Source organism: Astyanax mexicanus, chromosome 8 (assembly GCF_023375975.1).
Source record: "Astyanax mexicanus isolate ESR-SI-001 chromosome 8, AstMex3_surface, whole genome shotgun sequence".
Lineage (NCBI taxonomy): Eukaryota > Metazoa > Chordata > Actinopteri > Characiformes > Acestrorhamphidae > Astyanax > Astyanax mexicanus.
Window position 1 is genome coordinate 54721769 of NC_064415.1, and position 17485 is coordinate 54739253.

A 17485-nucleotide genomic window follows, 5' to 3' on the forward strand; every position below is an offset into this window, starting at 1 on the left:
GATTGGTAGAAACTTCACACTAGACCTCAATCAACTTGGACTGTGTGTCTCTTCTCTCTTCCCTCAGCGATGGTTAGTCCAAAATCTTACAGCACTTCATGCTTCCCTCTGCTGACAACTTTTATAAAGATGCAGATTTCATTTTCCAGCAGGACTTGGCACACTGCCCACACTGCCAAAAGTACCAATTGGTCTTATATAATATTAATTTTTTTTTAAGATATTGACTTTTGGGTTTTTATTGGCTGTAATCCATAATGATCAACAATGAAAGAAATAAACACATAAAATAGATCTTTCTGTGTGTAATACATCTATATAATATACTTTACTAAAATAAAGTAACTTTTCAATGATATTCTATTTTTTTTTTTAGATGAACTAGTAATTCTATGCAAGGACTAGTTCATGACTAGTGATTGCAATCAAAGAACAGCCAAAAACAATAGTTCTCAAAGTGTATTCACTTTATTTTATCATATTATCATTATGTTAATTATTGTCTCTATCTATCTATAACATTTGCTGAGTTGATGATGGAAAGATAACCTTAAAACAACCTTAATTTTAACATTCCTTGACATCTATCTATCTATCTATCTATCTATCTATCTATCTATCTATCTATCTATCTATCTATCTATCTATCTATCTATCTATCTATCTATCTATCTATCTATCTATCTATCTATCTATCTATCTATGTCTGTCTGTCTGTCTGTCTGCCTATCTAATTATGATTTCAATTAATTCCACCTTAAAGGGTGGATTAGTTAAACGCCATCACCTGCAATCTGCTTTATTATTTAAGGTGGAATGGAAACATCCAAAGAGAGGCTAATTTCAGCTTTAGAGTTAATTTCTCTGCCATTAAGTTGTAGAGAGGTAAAAATACTGAAATAAGTAGAATAGCCATAGTTCAGTGCTTTACTGCCATCTTCTGGATAGTGTGTAGCTACAGCTGTTTTATAACTTTTATAAGGTTTATCTGTGCTGAATGTCTGCAGTGTGTTTCGGGCTGTGGATGCTCGGCTGGTTGGTTAAGTCTCGTTTGGAACATGGCTACTTCTGTTAGCATTTCCATTAACTAAGCTAAGCTAAGATAAGCTAAACTACCTGGTTTAAGACTTTAACACGAGTAAACATGGTCGAGAATAAGTTGATTTTAAACTATTTTCGCCGCCAAAACGAGGCAAAAGTGGAGGTAAGTGTTGTCCACATTCTAAAGTAAAATAAATATAATAAAAAATTAAGTTTAGGGGATAATAACCCAATTATTAACTAGCTTAACTAACTTAACTAGCTATGGTTAGCCTCGAGCAGCAACACATATAGCTACAAACTTACTTTTAATCCCTTTGTAATTAGTAATAATAATTAATTGTGTATTTTTGTGTAATGTTCTGTACGTTTTGCTCGTTTTTTCTGTTTTAATTGTCTGTTTTAATGATAAAGGCACATTATTAAATTGTTTTTGTTAGATTGAGTCTAATTGAGCTAGCTTAGTTAACCTAAAGTTAACCTAGCTTAGCTCAACTAGCTAATTATTAATGATTGGTTATATATAGCAAGTTTATCAGTTAAATCGACACTGTGAATATTAGAATGTAACACTCACAATCTTTATTTACTAATAAAAGTGTTGTCACATTTAACATATTTAATAAACTAAGCTACAGTAACATTTACCCTAGCTACAATGTATAAATAAAAAAAAAAATACATTGAATAAGGTGTGTCCAAACTTTTCACTAGTATTATAGTTTTATGTTTCAAAAAATCACAATTATATATAAAAAATATATTCTTAAAACACTTAAGACAAACTGTTCTCAAAACTGTAAGTTACACCAAAGTACATGGCTTACCTGAAAGTTCCTACACTTGTCCCACATGTCATGGGACAGGAAATAGTATTGTGCAAAAATATTCGATTTTCAGTAATTCTGGAGCATTTCTATTTCTATCTATCTTTTTTTATTTTGCTGTTTCTCTTTTCTCTCACTTGTTTAACAGATTGATCCAACAGCAGTGCTGAGCTTCATTCCTTCAATGAATAAGGAGTTTCTGTCTCTGTTGGGTTTGGAAGAAGTGGTTCAGTTCCGCTTAGAGCTGTTGGACAAATTCGAGTACAATGTGCCCAAAAGACGAAAAGGAAAGGGTATGAATATCTTGTTCAGTAAACTGAAGAGTAATATTATTGATTATATTGATAGATGAAGCTTGGAAAAGGTGTTTTGTAAATTGTGGCGTTATGGTATTTCTTCTTTTAGTTATTTTAATTGAAGAAAAATACTTTAGCAGCGAGGAACTTTTGGTGTTCATGACGTTCCAAGGTAAAGCTCGTCCAAACCAGCAGCCGTTTATTATCCTTGCAGGGTATACTCACTCCACAGAGTTGAGAGTTCCCTTGCTACTGTCCTATTCAATTTCCATTAGGTGTTAATTATTGTTAACTCATGAAATTACGCAATCGTCACACAAGCTCCCAAGTAGATCTGGGTTCAGATAGCTTCCAAACTCGCTGCGGTCTACTCCCAAGTCCAAGATGGGAAACTTGTGCAGGAAATGTCACTGTAATATAATATATTTTTTCACATAATGTTTAATTTTACAGCTTAAAGATTTTATTGATAGAAATGAAAGGATGCTCCTGATAGTCACATTGGTTGCTAAGTTAAATCTATATAGTCATTTGCAAATTTTGTCATAAATAATTGTCTCTCATTCATTGCCATCTGTTTATAACATTCAGCAAAAAAGAAGAACAACAAGTCTCCTACATCTGCTGTGGAGCCGTACTCTCCTCCCAAAGATCCACTCGTCTGTGCACAGTGCAGCACTGATTTCTCTTGTTCATGGGAACAGGACATAAACGGCTCTTTTCTATGTCAGTCCTGTTTAAAGTGTAAATGGAGGAAGGAGCACTGGTGCACCACCAACCTAGGAGGGTCTGCAATCAGCCCAACTTCGGGCGGCCTCAACTCAAATCACATTCTTTCCCCATCCAGTCAGCCAGAAACAAATAATCCTGAGGTTCAACAAGAAGCTGCCTTCCCCTTCATCCAATGGTCAGCTTCATCCAATGGTCAGAAGAGAGATCAGAAGGATTCCAGAATATCGGTGTCTCCTGGTAGCACTTCTTCGTCTCCCTTATCCTTTACAAGATTCTACTCTGATCCATCTTCCAGTCTTCCCTCGCCATCTCCATCAGATCCTCTCTCCTCTCCCATTAATTGTTCCTCACCCTTTTACACCTTGTACCTTTCTAATGGCTCTTCCTCTTCTTATTACCCTTCTTCCTCTGAATGTAACTCCTCTTCCTCCTCTATGTCCTCCTCACCACCACATTGTTCACAATACTCAAAGAAGAAAGTTGGAGCACCTTACTGGATGAATACTCTTGTTGCAAAGAATTCGCTTAAAGATAGCAAGGACAAAGAAGAAACTATGGAACACAAGAACAGAGGCTTGACCTGGAAAAATACTGAGAAGACACCCATCTCTGAATCTCAACCAGTTGCCTCCCATTCATTGTCTTCATTAACAATGGAATTGGGAACTTCAACATCCATACCAGTGCCCAGTGCTGGCAAACAGAAGACTAAGACTGAGATGGTAAAGCCCACCTTGAAGAAGACAACCAAAGAGGAGCACATCAGCCAAACTGTGCATCCGGATTTAAAGGCGAATCAAAGTAAACTGCAAAAGGCCTCTTCCAACGTTACAACATTGGGATTGAAGCAGCGTAACCAACAGAAGTCCCAGGTATGCAACACTAGCTCTGTTATGATGGAATCAAAAACATCCATCCCACTGCTCAAAGCGAGCAAACAGAAGATTAAAACAGAGAAGCTAAAACCAAGCTTGAAGAATGCCACTAAAGAGAAGCACCCCAGTCAAACCGTGCATGCGAATTTGAAGCTGGACCAGGGTAAACGTCCAAAGGTCTCTTCCTACATTCTGTCAATGGAACTAAAGCAGCATAATGTACAGAAAACCCAGGTATGCAACACTGGCTCTATTACGATGGCATCTACAACATCCTCACCTCTGCTCAATGCGAGCAAACAGAAGGTTAAGACAGAGAAATTGAAGCCAATCTTGAAGAAAACAAACAAAGAGGAGCACACCAGCCAAACCGTGCATGAGAATTTGAAGCAGAACCAGAGAAAACTGCAAAAGGCCTCCTCCAGCTTGTCCCATAATAGTAATTTCTTCACAGATAAAACTTCAGGATCTCCTTCTTCACATTCTGCAAAGTTCAAAGAGCAAACCTCAATAACACTGAGCTTTGGCAATGTCTCATCTCCTGTTCCCTCCTCATCCACTCAGACTGTAAGGAAAGGACCTCAAACTAAACAAACTAAACTTGCTTTCCCTTCAGTCAGTCCCTCTCATTCCGCAAAGTCTAGCCAATACTTACCAAAGTTCTCAATCCACCACACGCCCTCTAATCAGGCTCCTACTTCCGAAACCTTCCCAGACTCAGGCGTAGAGCATCAGAAGGCTCTTTGGTCAGGACCAAGATGTGTCAGTGAATGCAAGCCAGATCATTTGATGAGATCTTCACCAACAAACGCATCATCTACTCAGCAAGGAAAGACACACCAGCAGGCTGTTGTCCCACAGAAGGCCAAGGTGTCCAAATCTTGCTGCCCTGAAGGTATGCGCCCAACTGGATTGGAGTCGCAAAAAAAGGTACATCAAAGGATGGGATCTAGCTCTGTTCCTGACAAGATCCTTCAAAAACCCAAGTAATGTTGATGACCCAGAGGAGGCAGTTTAAAGTGTTCCATGTTCAGTTCTTGATTCTTGCCTCCTTCTTACCTCAGGTCAATATTTGAAGGTATTCTCTTATCCAACAGTGGATGATTTCCCCCTTATTTGGTGTTTGCCTTTATTAATACTTGAAAGCCAGTCAGATTCTAGTTATACTCCAGTACCAGGATTGAGAATCACTGCTATAAAAGTACCATGTTTCCATTATATAGTGGTCAAACTGGTCTGTAGGGACCGCAGACTGTCCACATTTTCTTTTGAATGGATATTTTGCAATCGTTTTTGTGAATTGAATTTTTGAAGTTCAAAGAACCTTCAGTATGCCTCAGTGGATGTAATGAAACCTTTAGATTTATTTTTTGAAAGAAACATTCTTTAGTTCATAAGTTATATTGAGTTTTTGAGGTTCAAAAACACTCCACATATAACATAAAGGCACTAAAACAGGGCGTTTAAACCAGGTCCTGGAAATTTCCCTCCCATCAAAATTTACCATCAATCTAATCCAACACACCTGATACAGGATACAGGTCAGGGTCATCTTAGTATTAAAAGCTTATTTTAATAGATTTATGTTGTATCTGAACTCTTCTAGGTGGTAGAACTTCAGGAACACTATTGGGCACACATGCACTAAAAAGAGCCCCTGGGTCACTATAAGTGGGTAATCCAAGTCCAGGGTGTAATCTCCATTCCAGGGTTTTGTTTTAGTTGCAGCTCAATTGGGCAGCTCTGCAGCAGCTCAGTTATACACAAAGTTATCCAGACAGTTTTAATAAAATCCTGGGGTGGATTTGTACTTTCTGAACCTGGATTAAACACCTCAACAGAGTGAGTGATCGAAATCTATAGAAACTAATGGCCAACTATTTTTCTGTCAGCAAAAAAAGTATGTTAATGTTAATAAGTTTCAGCCTCAGTTTAACTGTTAACCTCCAATATGTGCAATTGAAAAGGCGAGAAAGTGAAAACACTGTTATTGTGTTATTATAAAATTTGTGTTACTGGTTGTTTGCCTAAAAGAAGTATTTTTGTTTGTATGTTTAGAAAACCAATACATTGTACTCCTCTACACAGTTTTTACACTGCTGATTAAATTAATCATATAAAATGTGTATGGAATACACTAACCAGTATTATTGATTGTGTAAGTTCTTTTTATATATTGTTGGTTCAGCCTTTATCTGCTGCTGCTGATTAACTTATGTTCTGTCTCAATAAATATCTTCTGTTCTACATACTGTGCTCCATAAAGTGATTTTTTGTTCCATTAAAAGATATTTGCAAAACAATGCAAAAAAAAATTGCATCAGTACAATTTATTCACTTTAATCAGCAATGAAAATTTTATGTAAAACTCAAATGACGATGATGTCACAAAGGTATTTTTTTTGCATTACATCAAATTACATACAGCTATAACAAACAACAAATATAGGCTCATATATACACACTTAGTAAAAGTCTATTTTTATCATGTAAAGCAGTTTTATAAAACAATTGTTAGTATATATTTTTTATTAAGTACAAAACAGTACAGTACAAAATTAGCAAAAACATTTTTTTTTAAGTAAGTAAGCTTAAGTAGGTAAAGATAAAAGTATAAGGAGAGAAAAATTAACTGTTATGCTTTAATTATTCCGCAAATAGGCCGCATTAAATCCGTCTGCAGATAATAAAAAATAAATAAATGAAGCAGCCGGAAGTCGTACATCTGGCTTTCCGGACCTGACGTCAGCGGGTCGACTGTCAACATGAAAGATGGCGACCCATCACAGGCAGAACGCTGCGGGCCGGAGGAAAGTGCAGGTAACACCGGCGGGGTTCGGAGTTTGGGTGCTGCTGAGACGGGTGAGGGCGAGCGGAGAGCGGGGGGCTGTGAGAGAGCTGAGCCGGGGGTCCCGGGGGACTGTGAGACCCCCAGCCCCGCAAAGCTGCAGCCTGTTATATAAACCTGCACACAACCAGAATAATACAGCAGTATAAACACCACAGTACAATACAGCGAAAACACAGGATTACAGCGCTTTATTACAACAGTTTCACCTTTAAATCCGCTCTTTAACACGTTAACCAGCTCGTCCGCAGACCTGCTGTATCTCTCCGCGGAGAGCAGAGCTAAAACCCGTCCTCCGGCCGCTGTTTAGATCATTTATTCTCTTCAGTTCTGTGGAAAAATCGCTTTAACTCGCATTAAAAGCAGAGCCCGCGCGCTGCCGGGGTTAAAGGTGCACGCGGAGCTTCACGCGCCTCAGGTGTGGTGTCCGCGGGGACTCGTAACAAACCTGGTCGCCCCTAGCAACACCGCCCACATTTACATAGCTAAAAAAAAAAGAGATTACTGAGATTAATAGTCGTTTAACTCCAAATATAAACTACACACGCGTTTCATTCATTTTAAACTGCAGGGCTGTGTATTAGAATAAAGCAGGCCCCGCCCACAAGCTAAAGTGGGTACCTATAAGCCTCCCATGAGGTCATTAGTATAGCTATTATATTGGCAGGAGCTCATCGATATGATATGTATCATGATAAAGGTGTTACGATTCAACGTATCGTAATTAGGGATGGATTGATACCATTTTTTCCAACCAAGTGGGAGGAAAAAAATTAAATATCTGTATTTTTGTCCTCGCCGATACATACTTAGAATTAAGCAGTCAGAAGCTTTATGTAATGATGTTGTTATAAGTTTAAAGCTGTGAAATACAACAGTTTGTTAATTTTGAGTTTTGTTGTAAGCCTTCTAAGTGGGGACATTGAAGGGCAAAAAAAAAAAAAAAAGAGAGAAATTAGTAGGACGCATAATTTGATGTTAAGTCATTTCATTAGCATGATATCGGGCCCTATACCGACACTGGTATCGGTATTTATGCATTTCAATACTGTAAACCTAAGACTTTTTTTTCAGATTTTAGCAGAGAAAATGATTAACAATATAAATTATAATAAATAATTAAAAAGTGGAAAAAAGAGAAGAACAACATGTTATGATCTTAAGAAAAGTGGGTTGGTTTTTATTAAATGTTGTTTTCTCAGGATGAAAAATGTTGCTTTTATGCGATAAATGTTTTCTCAGAATTACAGTTATTTTTTGCCTTATGACCAGATCAAACTGCAAATCAAATATCCAATTTGTTATTATGCGAAAACAGCTTTTTCTCAGACTCTGTCTGTCTGTGTGTCTCTGCATGTAGGTTTCTTATGTAATCAGAGATGAGGTGGAGAAGCACAATAGGAATGGGGTGAACGCTCTTCAGCTGGATCCGGCCCTGAACCGGCTCTTTACTGCTGGCAGGGATTCCATTATCAGGATATGGAGCATCAATCAGCACAAAGTACTAAACTCTATATACACACACACACACACACACACACACACCCAAGTGTACAAACACTAATACGACAGAGGTGGGCAGTATTTTATGTGTATTTTTTTCTTTAGCAGGATCCCTACATAGCGTCCATGGAACATCACACTGACTGGGTGAATGATATAGTTCTCTGCTGTAATGGGAAGACATGTAAGTCATGACCAATTTAATGTTATGTCTCATCTGATGCTCATAAATTCTATAAACTTCCCCCAATTTACAGCTTACTGAGTTTTATTTTTATCCTTTTTTCCCTTTCAGTGATATCAGCCTCGTCAGACACTACAGTTAAAGTCTGGAATGCACATAAAGGGTTCTGTATGTCAACATTAAGAACTCACAAGGTAAGTGTAGAGTTTCAGCTCGCTCTAACTATCTTTACTTAACCGTCTTTCTTCCCTAGATTAAAAACAAACAAAAAAAAGAAACCTGACCATGGACGAAAAATCTGTCTTTTTATTTTTGTTTCCAGAGAGGCTCCAGATAATTTTTTGGTGCTAAACCGAGCAGTAGACCAAAATTTTATATAGCATTCATAGATTCTGACTTGGATTAAAGTGAAACTTAATGTGAAGCATTGCTCTGTCACGCATGCAACTAACAAAACGCAAACTGTTCAGACAGATGTCAGGTATTGATTACATTTAAATAATTGTGAAGAAAGCCTAAACCAAACATAGGATTAGATAGTGCTGTGCTTTCCTCTGAGTTTGAGAAAATATAGGCCTAACACAAGGATTTACGTGTACAGAGACAGGAAGTGGTGAAATTGATGGTTGTGCTGTATTTGGTTTTAAACAGCAAAGAGGGTTCAGTTGCCAAAGGTTAAGAACTCCTGATATGCTGTATTATATAATATTTATTTCATGCTGTCTGTGTTTTGTGCTTTAGGACTACGTCAAAGCTTTGGCTTATGCTAAAGACAAGGAGTTGGTGGCGTCTGCGGGGCTGGACAGACAGATCTTCCTGTGGGATGTAAATACTCTAACAGCTCTGACTGCCTCCAATAACACCGTCACCAGTGAGTCAAGAGCCTTTAAAAATGATCTAATCAATATGTTTGGAGCAGGGGTGTCCAAACTTTTCTTGTTGGGGGCCAGAAGAAATACGTGAGCAGCCAAGGACCACATACTCGGTAGTAAAATAAATAAGAAAATATACTACTTATAATCAATTTTCTCGATTACTATCATTTAATAACCAAAAAAAATAGCAGGCCAACTTTCATTTTATTCCTAAAATACCTCGCGGGCCGTAATTTGGACACCCCTGCTTTAGAGACTGGTTTGACTGGTTTAATAAGGAGATCTGTTGTGATACTGCGTAGATAATTTCAGAGAGAATTAAAATCTAATTTGTGTACAGTTGTTGTTTTCATGTGTATGATTTCCACATGACAGGAATAAAGAGAGTGCAAAATTTGTTTATTTTGCATCCTAATGGTGCAAACAGCTATACATCTAATAAATCCCTTAATACTGGTATTGATCACTGTGTTCTTAGTTAAGTAGTCTTCAGGCTGCAGTGCTGAATAATCTGTACTTTTGGCAGCTTCCTCTCTGAGTGGGAATAAAGACTCTATCTACAGCCTGGCCATGAACCAGCTGGGGACCGTCATCGTCTCAGGCTCAACAGAGAAGGTTGAAGTTATTCTTTTTTTTTTTTTTAATATTATATCTTTGCCTTATTAATAGTTCTATAATTACAGACTTTAGTCTTGCACATGTTTCTCTGTATACTTGTATAATGATCCAAACCCCACCAGAGAGAAAACCTCCACAGAGCAGCTATTATTATTATTTAAGGGGTGTTTAAAAACTCCAGCAGCACTGCCGTATCTGATCCAATGTATACCATTACAATGCATACCAACACCACATACACCACCACCATGCTAATCAGTGCAGTGCTTGGTGGTTTTCTCTCCTGTGGGGCTTTGAGTATTGAAGAACAGAGTGAAAGAATGCAGAGAGACAGATACAGGACTATGGTCTGTAATTATAGAACTACAGAATGCTGCTATATGATTTGTGAAGCTGAAAAAAAATATGGATAATAGGTGTTAAGAGGTTAAGAGGTTCTTAATCTGTTGATGACACGCTTGCTTTTTGTTCTTTTGTTAGGTCTTGAGGGTTTGGGATCCGCGGACATGTGCCAAGTTAATGAAGCTGAAAGGCCACACAGACAACGTGAAGTCTCTATTATTAAACAGAGACGGCACTCAGGTACGAACAGAATACCATTGCTGTTTCTGTATAGCTTTAATATAATCTTCAATATTAAATTTACAATGTAAAATAGGTATAACTGTAGTAAATGAATAGTAAATAATAAGGATATTATACTTTCAGTGTTTGTCTGGTAGTTCGGATGGTACGATACGGCTGTGGTCTCTGGGCCAGCAGCGCTGTATCGCCACGTACCGGGTCCATGACGAGGGTGTGTGGGCCTTGCAGGCCAACGAGGCTTTCACACACATCTACTCCGGCGGCCGGGACCGCAAGATCTACTGCACTGACCTGCGCAACCCTGATATACGCGTGCTGATCTGTGAGGAGAAAGCCCCTGTTCTCAGAGTGAGTGCAGTGTCCTTTATATTTAAATATCTAAAAAAAATAAAATAGTATTGAAATGTGAACCTTATATATATTATATAGATGTATTACACATAGAGTGATCTATTCTAAGCGTTTATTTCTCTTATTGTTGATCATTTTGGTTTACAGCCAATAAAAACCCAAAAATCAGTGTCTCAGAAAATTAGAATATTTTATATAAGACCAATTAGTACTTTTGGCAGTGTGGGCAGTGTGCCAAGTCCTGCTGGAAAATGAAATCCTCATCTCGATAAAAGTTGTCAGCAGAGTGAAGCATGAAGTGCTGTAAGATTTTGGAACACAGTGGATCAACACCAGCAGATGACATGTCTCTTTATCCAGACCATCACTGATTGGTGGAAACTTCACACTAGACCTCAAGCAGCTTGGACTGTGTGTCTCTCCACTCTTTAATTCAAGTTTTTCTTTGCTCAGATGGAGCTGGACAGGTCAGCAGACCCCTCTCCTGCCATTTGGGTGTCGACTACTAAATCCTGTGTGAACAAATGGGTTGGTAAAACCGTCCGCTAACTACAGAACATCTAAATAAATAACCACAGTTTCTGTATTTAGTCTAATCATACAGGTATTAAATGCATTAATATTAAGCCTGACTCATGCAACGCTGTTTTATCACCAGTCTCTAAAGGGAATGCATAACTTCAGAGCGTCCGGTGATTACGATAACGACTGCAGCGCCCCTCTGACGCCGCTCTGCACTCAGCCTGAACACGCCATTAAAGGTAAGTCATGTATTCCTCTTAAAATCACCAAAAAGAGGAAGTAATTATTGTCATGTCTTTAATATTAATCTACAATGTAGACAACAAATTAAATAATTAAATAAAGAAAAACATTGAATGAAAAGGTCTTCAAAAAGCTGATTCTCCTGCTTGACTGGAATTAAAACTTCAGCCTCACCGGCCGTTTGTGGACCAGGTTTTCAAAAAATGGTGGTAAATTGTTTCAACAGGCCAAACTAACCAGTGTTTAGCCATGTTTAACAATCCAATAGTACATAACAAGATATAAATCAATAATTGAGAAATTTTCCTTTTACATGCTCATTACATTTAGCCCAGCTAAAGTTAATCCGGCTCCAAAAAACATTAAGATTGTGTTCCTTTATTGCCATTTACTACTCAATTACTACTAAAATTTTGAATGTCATTGACAAGTTACTTTGTAACTTTCAGTAATTCAGATAAAAATAAGGAAGATCTATTACACACAGAGTGATCTATTTTTAAGCATTTGTTTCTTTTATTGTTGATGATTATGGCTTACAGCCAATAAAAACCCAAAAATCAGTGTCTCAGAAAATTTGAATATTATATAAGACCAGTTGATACTTTCGGCAGTGTGGGCAGTGTGCCAAGTCCTGCTGGAAAATGAAATCTGCATCTCCATAAAAGTTGTCAGCAGAGGGAAGCTTAAAGGGCTGTAAAATTTTCCGGGAAAACACTGCAGTGACTGAAGTAATTTACTGAAATAACTTAATTCCTATTTACTGCCTGCAGGTGGCGCCAGCATAATTCAGTGTCACATCCTCAATGACAAGAGGCACATCCTTACCAAAGACACCAACAACAACGTGGCATACTGGGATGTTCTTAAAGTGAGTGATAATAATGTATAAAGTGAGTTTCTGTGACTACAGTGAAGGTGATTGTTTTAGGGGTGATTAAACTGTCTGGGTGTGGAATATGTTTTCAGGCATGTAAAGGGGAAGACCTCGGCAAAGTGGAATTTGACGAGGAGATAAAGAAGCGCTTCAAGATGGTCTACGTTCCAAACTGGTTCTCTGTAGACCTGAAAACAGGGGTGAGAGCTGAATGCAGCTGTTGAATTGCGAGTTGCTGTTGGTGCTCCATCACGCACAAGAAGGTTAATACATCAGGTTATAAGTAAACGCTTATTGTTGTTGTTTTTGTTGTTGATCATGTGTGTGTAGATGCTGACCATCACTTTAGATGAGAGTGATTGCTTTGCTGCCTGGGTGTCTGCCAAAGATGCTGGTTTCACAAGCCCAGACGGCTCAGACCCAAAACGTAAGTCTTTTTTTTTCATTTGTTTTAAAAGCCTTATATAGCGTATATTATAGGGTGCATTAAGCAACACTAGTTAGGATGCCTACATTGAAGTGAGCAAGGGTGACTCCATGTTTTCCTACTAATGGGGAAGCTGGGGTAAGCGCATAAGTGAACAAGCAACAAGCATTAGCTGCTAACCACAGCGCCAACGGGATGTAAATGCCGCCCGATAACGATAGACAGAGGAACCCTGAGTGTTTCGGTAACCCAGGAAACTATCAGCTAGCGTTTGTCCTACAGACCTTGCTTTATCACGGTAAACACGCAGACTACAGTTCAATATACTCTCCTCTGACTGGTGAAAGCGCTTTCTCCTTTTTGTGCCCAGTAAATCTAGGTGGTCTGCTGCTGCAGGCTTTGCTGGAGGTCTGGCCTCGAACACATATCAACCCCATGGAGGAAGAAGAGGGAGAGGTTAACCATGGTAAGACCAATGCTTTTACAGTATGCTTTAAAAAGCTGAGGCAGGCTGAATGGGACAGAATGGATCAAGTCATATACATTACATGACATATATCGTATATGTCGAATTGGACATACCAGGTTGACTCACACCTTTTTATAAAGAGGTGAAGACTTCCCTTTTATTCAAGCATTTATTACTATTATTTATTATTAATAATTTAGTATTACTATTTATTATTATTATTATTATTATTTTCACTCAAACTAACCCGGGAATGCTGTTGAAATTCTTATTGCTCACTGGATTGAAAGCAGATACCTGAGCACTCCCTAACCCCAAAGTACCTAAAATAACCAGGAAATAAAACATAAAAAAATAATATACTATAAAATACTATAATATAAAATAAAATATAATAAAATAAAATCCCAGGAAAATAGTCTAAAGTTACTACTACTACTACTACTGTGAAAGGTTGATGGTTTTTAAGTTAATTTTGGTGCATTTATGTTTTTCTGCAGTAAATGGGGAGCAGGAGAGCAGGCTTCAGAAGGGCAATGGCTATTTCCAGGTGCCTCCACACACGCCGGTGATCTTCGGGGAGGCAGGGGGACGGACATTGTTCAGGTACGGATTGTTATCTGAGCTATTTTGGACTAAAGAGGATTTGGAAAGTGGTAACTCTCCTTGTTCTTTGTGTTTTTGCTCTTATGTAGGTTATTGTGTCGAGACTCTGGAGGAGAAACGGAGTCAATGTTGCTGAATGAAACCGTGCCACAGTGGGTTATTGATATTACTGTAGATGTAAGTAGATCTGACGTTCATGCATGCTTATTCTGTTGCTTTTATTCTTTGCACAGCACTGATGTAACTGTGTAACATTGTACTGACTTACTATTTTTTTTTTTTTTTTTTCTGCTACAGAAAAACATGCCCAAATTCAACAAGATCCCGTTCTATCTCCAGCCTCACTCGTCCTCTGGGGCAAAAACACTCAAGAAGTAAGCCACACTTCTGGCCTTGTTTTTTATTTTTTAAAAATCGGGCCAATAGAAGTAGTTTAAATTTGAAGGACTAGTTCTGAAGGGGCACTGGGTGATGTATGGGTTTAGAGGTGGGGCAGGAGGGAGAGCTGATTGGTTGATTGTCTTAATCATTGTCTGGAAGATCAGCCCTACGATGTACTGTTTTGGGATTTAGCTACACAAAGCCCAGTGTGTTTACATTATGAAGCAGTGAATAGTTTAAAAAAACAACACACAAAAAGCTTCATACCAGTTTCACACTAAATTCCGTTTTGTTGTCTTCAGGGACCGCCTGTCCGCCAGCGACATGCTGCAGGTGAGGAAGGTGATGGAGCATGTCTACGAGAAGATCATCAACCTGGACACCGAGTCACAGACGACCAGCTCCTCCACCAACGAGAAACCTGGAGAGCAGGAGAAGGAGGAGGACGTGGCTATGCTGGCTGAGGAGAAGATCGAGCTCTTGTGCCAGGACCAGGTCAGGACTGCTTATTAAAAAAGCTACGTGGAATGAAAAGCTAGCTAATATTACCCTCGCTTACTGGAACACTCAGCTCTGTCGGGCAGCATTTACTAGTGCTAAGCGCTGGTAACTCCAGCTAACACTGCTACTAATTGTGCTAAAATATTGGAAATCTAAGCTTACTGTAAATAATCGTAAGCGCTTTACTCACCCAAAAAAAAAAACAGTTTTCAGGAGGAAAATCTTTGTAGATTAACATCCAGCACTCGTTTGTCTTTGAAAGAATTTAGTTTTAAGACTTATAAGGGAAACATGGCGACACCCTTGTTCCTTTTTAGTGTCGCTTAAAATCTATTAATCCATTGCACCTCATGTATGAAAATAGACCAATAAAAATAGATGTTCATTGATTGTGCGCCTTATAATATGGTGTGCCTTTATAGTACCAAAAATACGGTACTCTTTTAAAGGAACAGGACTATTTTTTTGTGGACTAATCAGCTGGTTGGTAACCATGTTTTATTGATATAATATGTCTCTCTGTTAAAATAAAACTACCATAAAAACTGAAGACTGTTTGTCTTTTAAGGGGGTAAAGAAAAAAAGAAAAAAAAAAAAAAACAGCAGAGGATTATATCATTATTTCCCCCACTGAACATAACCTTACTTGTAGGTCACTGCAGATATTAATTACAGCTATTGAAATTATTATTATTATTATTATTTATTATTTTTTTTTTTTGTAAGGGTAATTCTAAAACAGGCTGTTATTTAAGTTATTTATTTATTTATTTTTTTTTTGTGTTTCTCGTCCAGGTTTTGGATCCCAACATGGATCTGAGGACAGTGAAGCATTTTATCTGGAAAAGTGGTGGAGACCTGACCCTTCACTACAGGCAGAAGTCCACGTGAGACCGGCGCCAGAGTGTGACGTGAGAATCACGTGAACCTCCCATTTCCCTCCCAGCTCGCCTTATTCGTCTTCAGCCCATCTTCGCCCTGGCGTCCACAGGAGCGTCACGGAGGACAGGTTTTCTGCTCTCCCCTCAGCACCATTCCTCTCCTCGTGTTGTGGGTCATAGGAAACACAGACAGGACTGACTGACTGACTGACCGACCGTGCTCAACTCGAACTGAATGCTTTGAGTTGAATCTGAGTTGAGCTGAGATGATTCGCTTTGTACGGTATACTAATCTGGGACACTCTAATTGTATTTCCTTTTTTTTTTTTCTCTTTTTTTTATGCAGATTTTGTTCTTTTTGAGGAAGTTTCCATTTCTCCTCTGAGGTTGTGACTGATGAGGCTTAGGATTTCCAGTTTTGGGGATTTTAGAGGATGATATAATGAAGGCTCCACAGAGACTTCGGGTCCAGAGATTTTTAGATTTTAATTTTTGTGTTAATACATTCCAGAGAATGAAGCAGACCTGTCCGTTGTCTCTTGTCCCTTTGAACTCCAGTGTTCCTCCATGTCCATCATCGTCTCCTCCTTCAGGTTCTTATGCTGGCTGTGTTATAGGATGATGTTAAAGGATGTTTAAACTCCTGGATTGGGTCGTCACATCAATCATACAGACTACAGTCATAACCATTTCCATTACTGTTGCAGGATTGTATGGCTGATTTATTTAAAGGAAAGGTTTGGCAGAAAAAAAAGCATCCCAATTTCCATTTTTCCATTCCATTTTTTAAACGTTAGTGGTGTGTTGGAGCTATCATTTATTCGCATTTATTTGCAGAAAATGAGAAATGGCTGAAATAAAAAAAAGATACAGAGATTTCAGACTTTAAATAAGGCAAAGATAACAGAAAAGATCATATTCATAAAGTTTTAAGAGTTTAGAAATCAATATTTGGTCGAATAATCCTGGAGTTTATTCACAGTTTTTTTCATGCATCTTGGCATCATGTTCTCCTCCACCAGTCTTACACACTGCTTTTGGATAACTTTATGCTGCTTTACTCCTGGTGCAGAAATTCAAGCAGTTCAGTTTGGTGGTTTGATGGCTTGTGATCATCCATCTTCCTCTTGATTATATTCCAGAGTTTTTTTAATTTGGCAAAATCAAAGAATCTCAGCATTAAACATCCCCTAAATCAGGCTAAATCTGAGAAAAATATGTAACAATTAATTTTTGCTGCTCAAACCATTCCTTTAAAGTACCCTTCTATTAACACATTGCTATCAACATGTGAACTTACCTGAACTTTTTTTTTGGCGGCTTGATTTGTAAATAACCCACTTTTATTTTGTAGGCTGCTTGGCGTAAGTTATTACCCACTCTATGGAAGGTATTTTTATATCTTGAAGAAAAGGGGCACCCCTTGTGTTTGCATCATGCACAGATATAGAAAGTCAACATTTATTAATATGTATTGAAGCTAACAGTCCCATTGCCACAAATATGCACAACTGAATGATCTGAATGTTTGTGGCTGGTTTAATAATTTGTTTTTTAATGAATGATTGTTGGATTATGGTGGATTTGTGCAGGAGACTGTGTCTGGGATTGGAGGCGGCCTCAGTGGAAAGGAGCTTCATCTAAATAAAGAGAAGTACAAAATCTGTTCTTACGCACATGAGTATCTGTAAATTAAGATTGTACTGAATTAAATATTGTATTTTATATTTCATATTGGGAGTAGAAGGATAGTAGTAAGTAAGAAGTGACCCAAACACAGGATTAAGTCTTAATCTAGGCCCTTGATTTAGAATCAGTTAATTAGTCGATCCGTTCAGTCGAT

The 17485-nt window shown here is 38.2% G+C and overlaps 2 protein-coding genes across 5 annotated transcripts; both read left to right on the plus strand.

The window, feature by feature from the left end:
* The first annotated feature begins 817 nt into the window (after positions 1 to 817).
* Positions 818 to 6006, plus strand: LOC111194275 (uncharacterized). The gene is made up of 3 exons (XM_049482717.1): positions 818 to 1204; positions 2017 to 2161; positions 2756 to 6006. Exons 1-3 carry the CDS (start codon positions 1145 to 1147, stop codon positions 4759 to 4761), a joined length of 2211 nt encoding a protein of 736 aa, XP_049338674.1. The 5' UTR covers positions 818 to 1144; the 3' UTR covers positions 4762 to 6006.
* A 499-nt stretch (positions 6007 to 6505) lies between these two features.
* On the plus strand, positions 6506 to 17306 carry wdr48b (WD repeat domain 48b). Of its 4 annotated transcripts, none has more exons than XM_007250702.4 (19): positions 6506 to 6591; positions 7980 to 8120; positions 8228 to 8306; positions 8418 to 8500; positions 9048 to 9177; positions 9708 to 9796; positions 10280 to 10381; positions 10508 to 10732; positions 11189 to 11263; positions 11394 to 11496; positions 12274 to 12371; positions 12470 to 12577; positions 12708 to 12804; positions 13175 to 13270; positions 13774 to 13879; positions 13969 to 14056; positions 14177 to 14253; positions 14563 to 14755; positions 15557 to 17306. In XM_007250702.4, exons 1-19 carry the CDS (start codon positions 6544 to 6546, stop codon positions 15650 to 15652), a joined length of 2034 nt encoding a protein of 677 aa, XP_007250764.1. In that variant the 5' UTR covers positions 6506 to 6543; the 3' UTR covers positions 15653 to 17306. The 4 variants fall into 4 exon arrangements, with proteins under 4 accessions (XP_007250764.1, XP_022533592.1, XP_022533593.1 ...); XM_022677871.2 differs by having other exon boundaries at positions 6537 to 6633; XM_022677872.2 differs by having other exon boundaries at positions 6537 to 6633; positions 8231 to 8306.
* Positions 17307 to 17485: the final 179 nt, after the last annotated feature.

What these genes read in the sequence shown, in the direction of transcription:
- LOC111194275 (XM_049482717.1), top strand. Translation starts at nt 1,145, where the DNA reads ATGGTCGAGAATAAGTTGATTTTAAACTATTTTCGCCGCCAAAACGAG. An exon ending in AAAACGAGGCAAAAGTGGAG is followed by an intron (nt 1,205 to 2,016) that starts GTAAGTGTTGTC and finishes CTTGTTTAACAG; the next exon opens with ATTGATCCAACAGCAGTGCT. An exon ending in CAAAAGACGAAAAGGAAAGG is followed by an intron (nt 2,162 to 2,755) that starts GTATGAATATCT and finishes TATAACATTCAG; the next exon opens with CAAAAAAGAAGAACAACAAG.
- wdr48b (XM_022677871.2), top strand. Translation starts at nt 6,544, where the DNA reads ATGGCGACCCATCACAGGCAGAACGCTGCGGGCCGGAGGAAAGTGCAG. An exon ending in GGAGCATCAATCAGCACAAA is followed by an intron (nt 8,121 to 8,227) that starts GTACTAAACTCT and finishes TTTTTTCTTTAG; the next exon opens with CAGGATCCCTACATAGCGTC. An exon ending in AGCTCTTGTGCCAGGACCAG is followed by an intron (nt 14,756 to 15,556) that starts GTCAGGACTGCT and finishes TTTCTCGTCCAG; the next exon opens with GTTTTGGATCCCAACATGGA.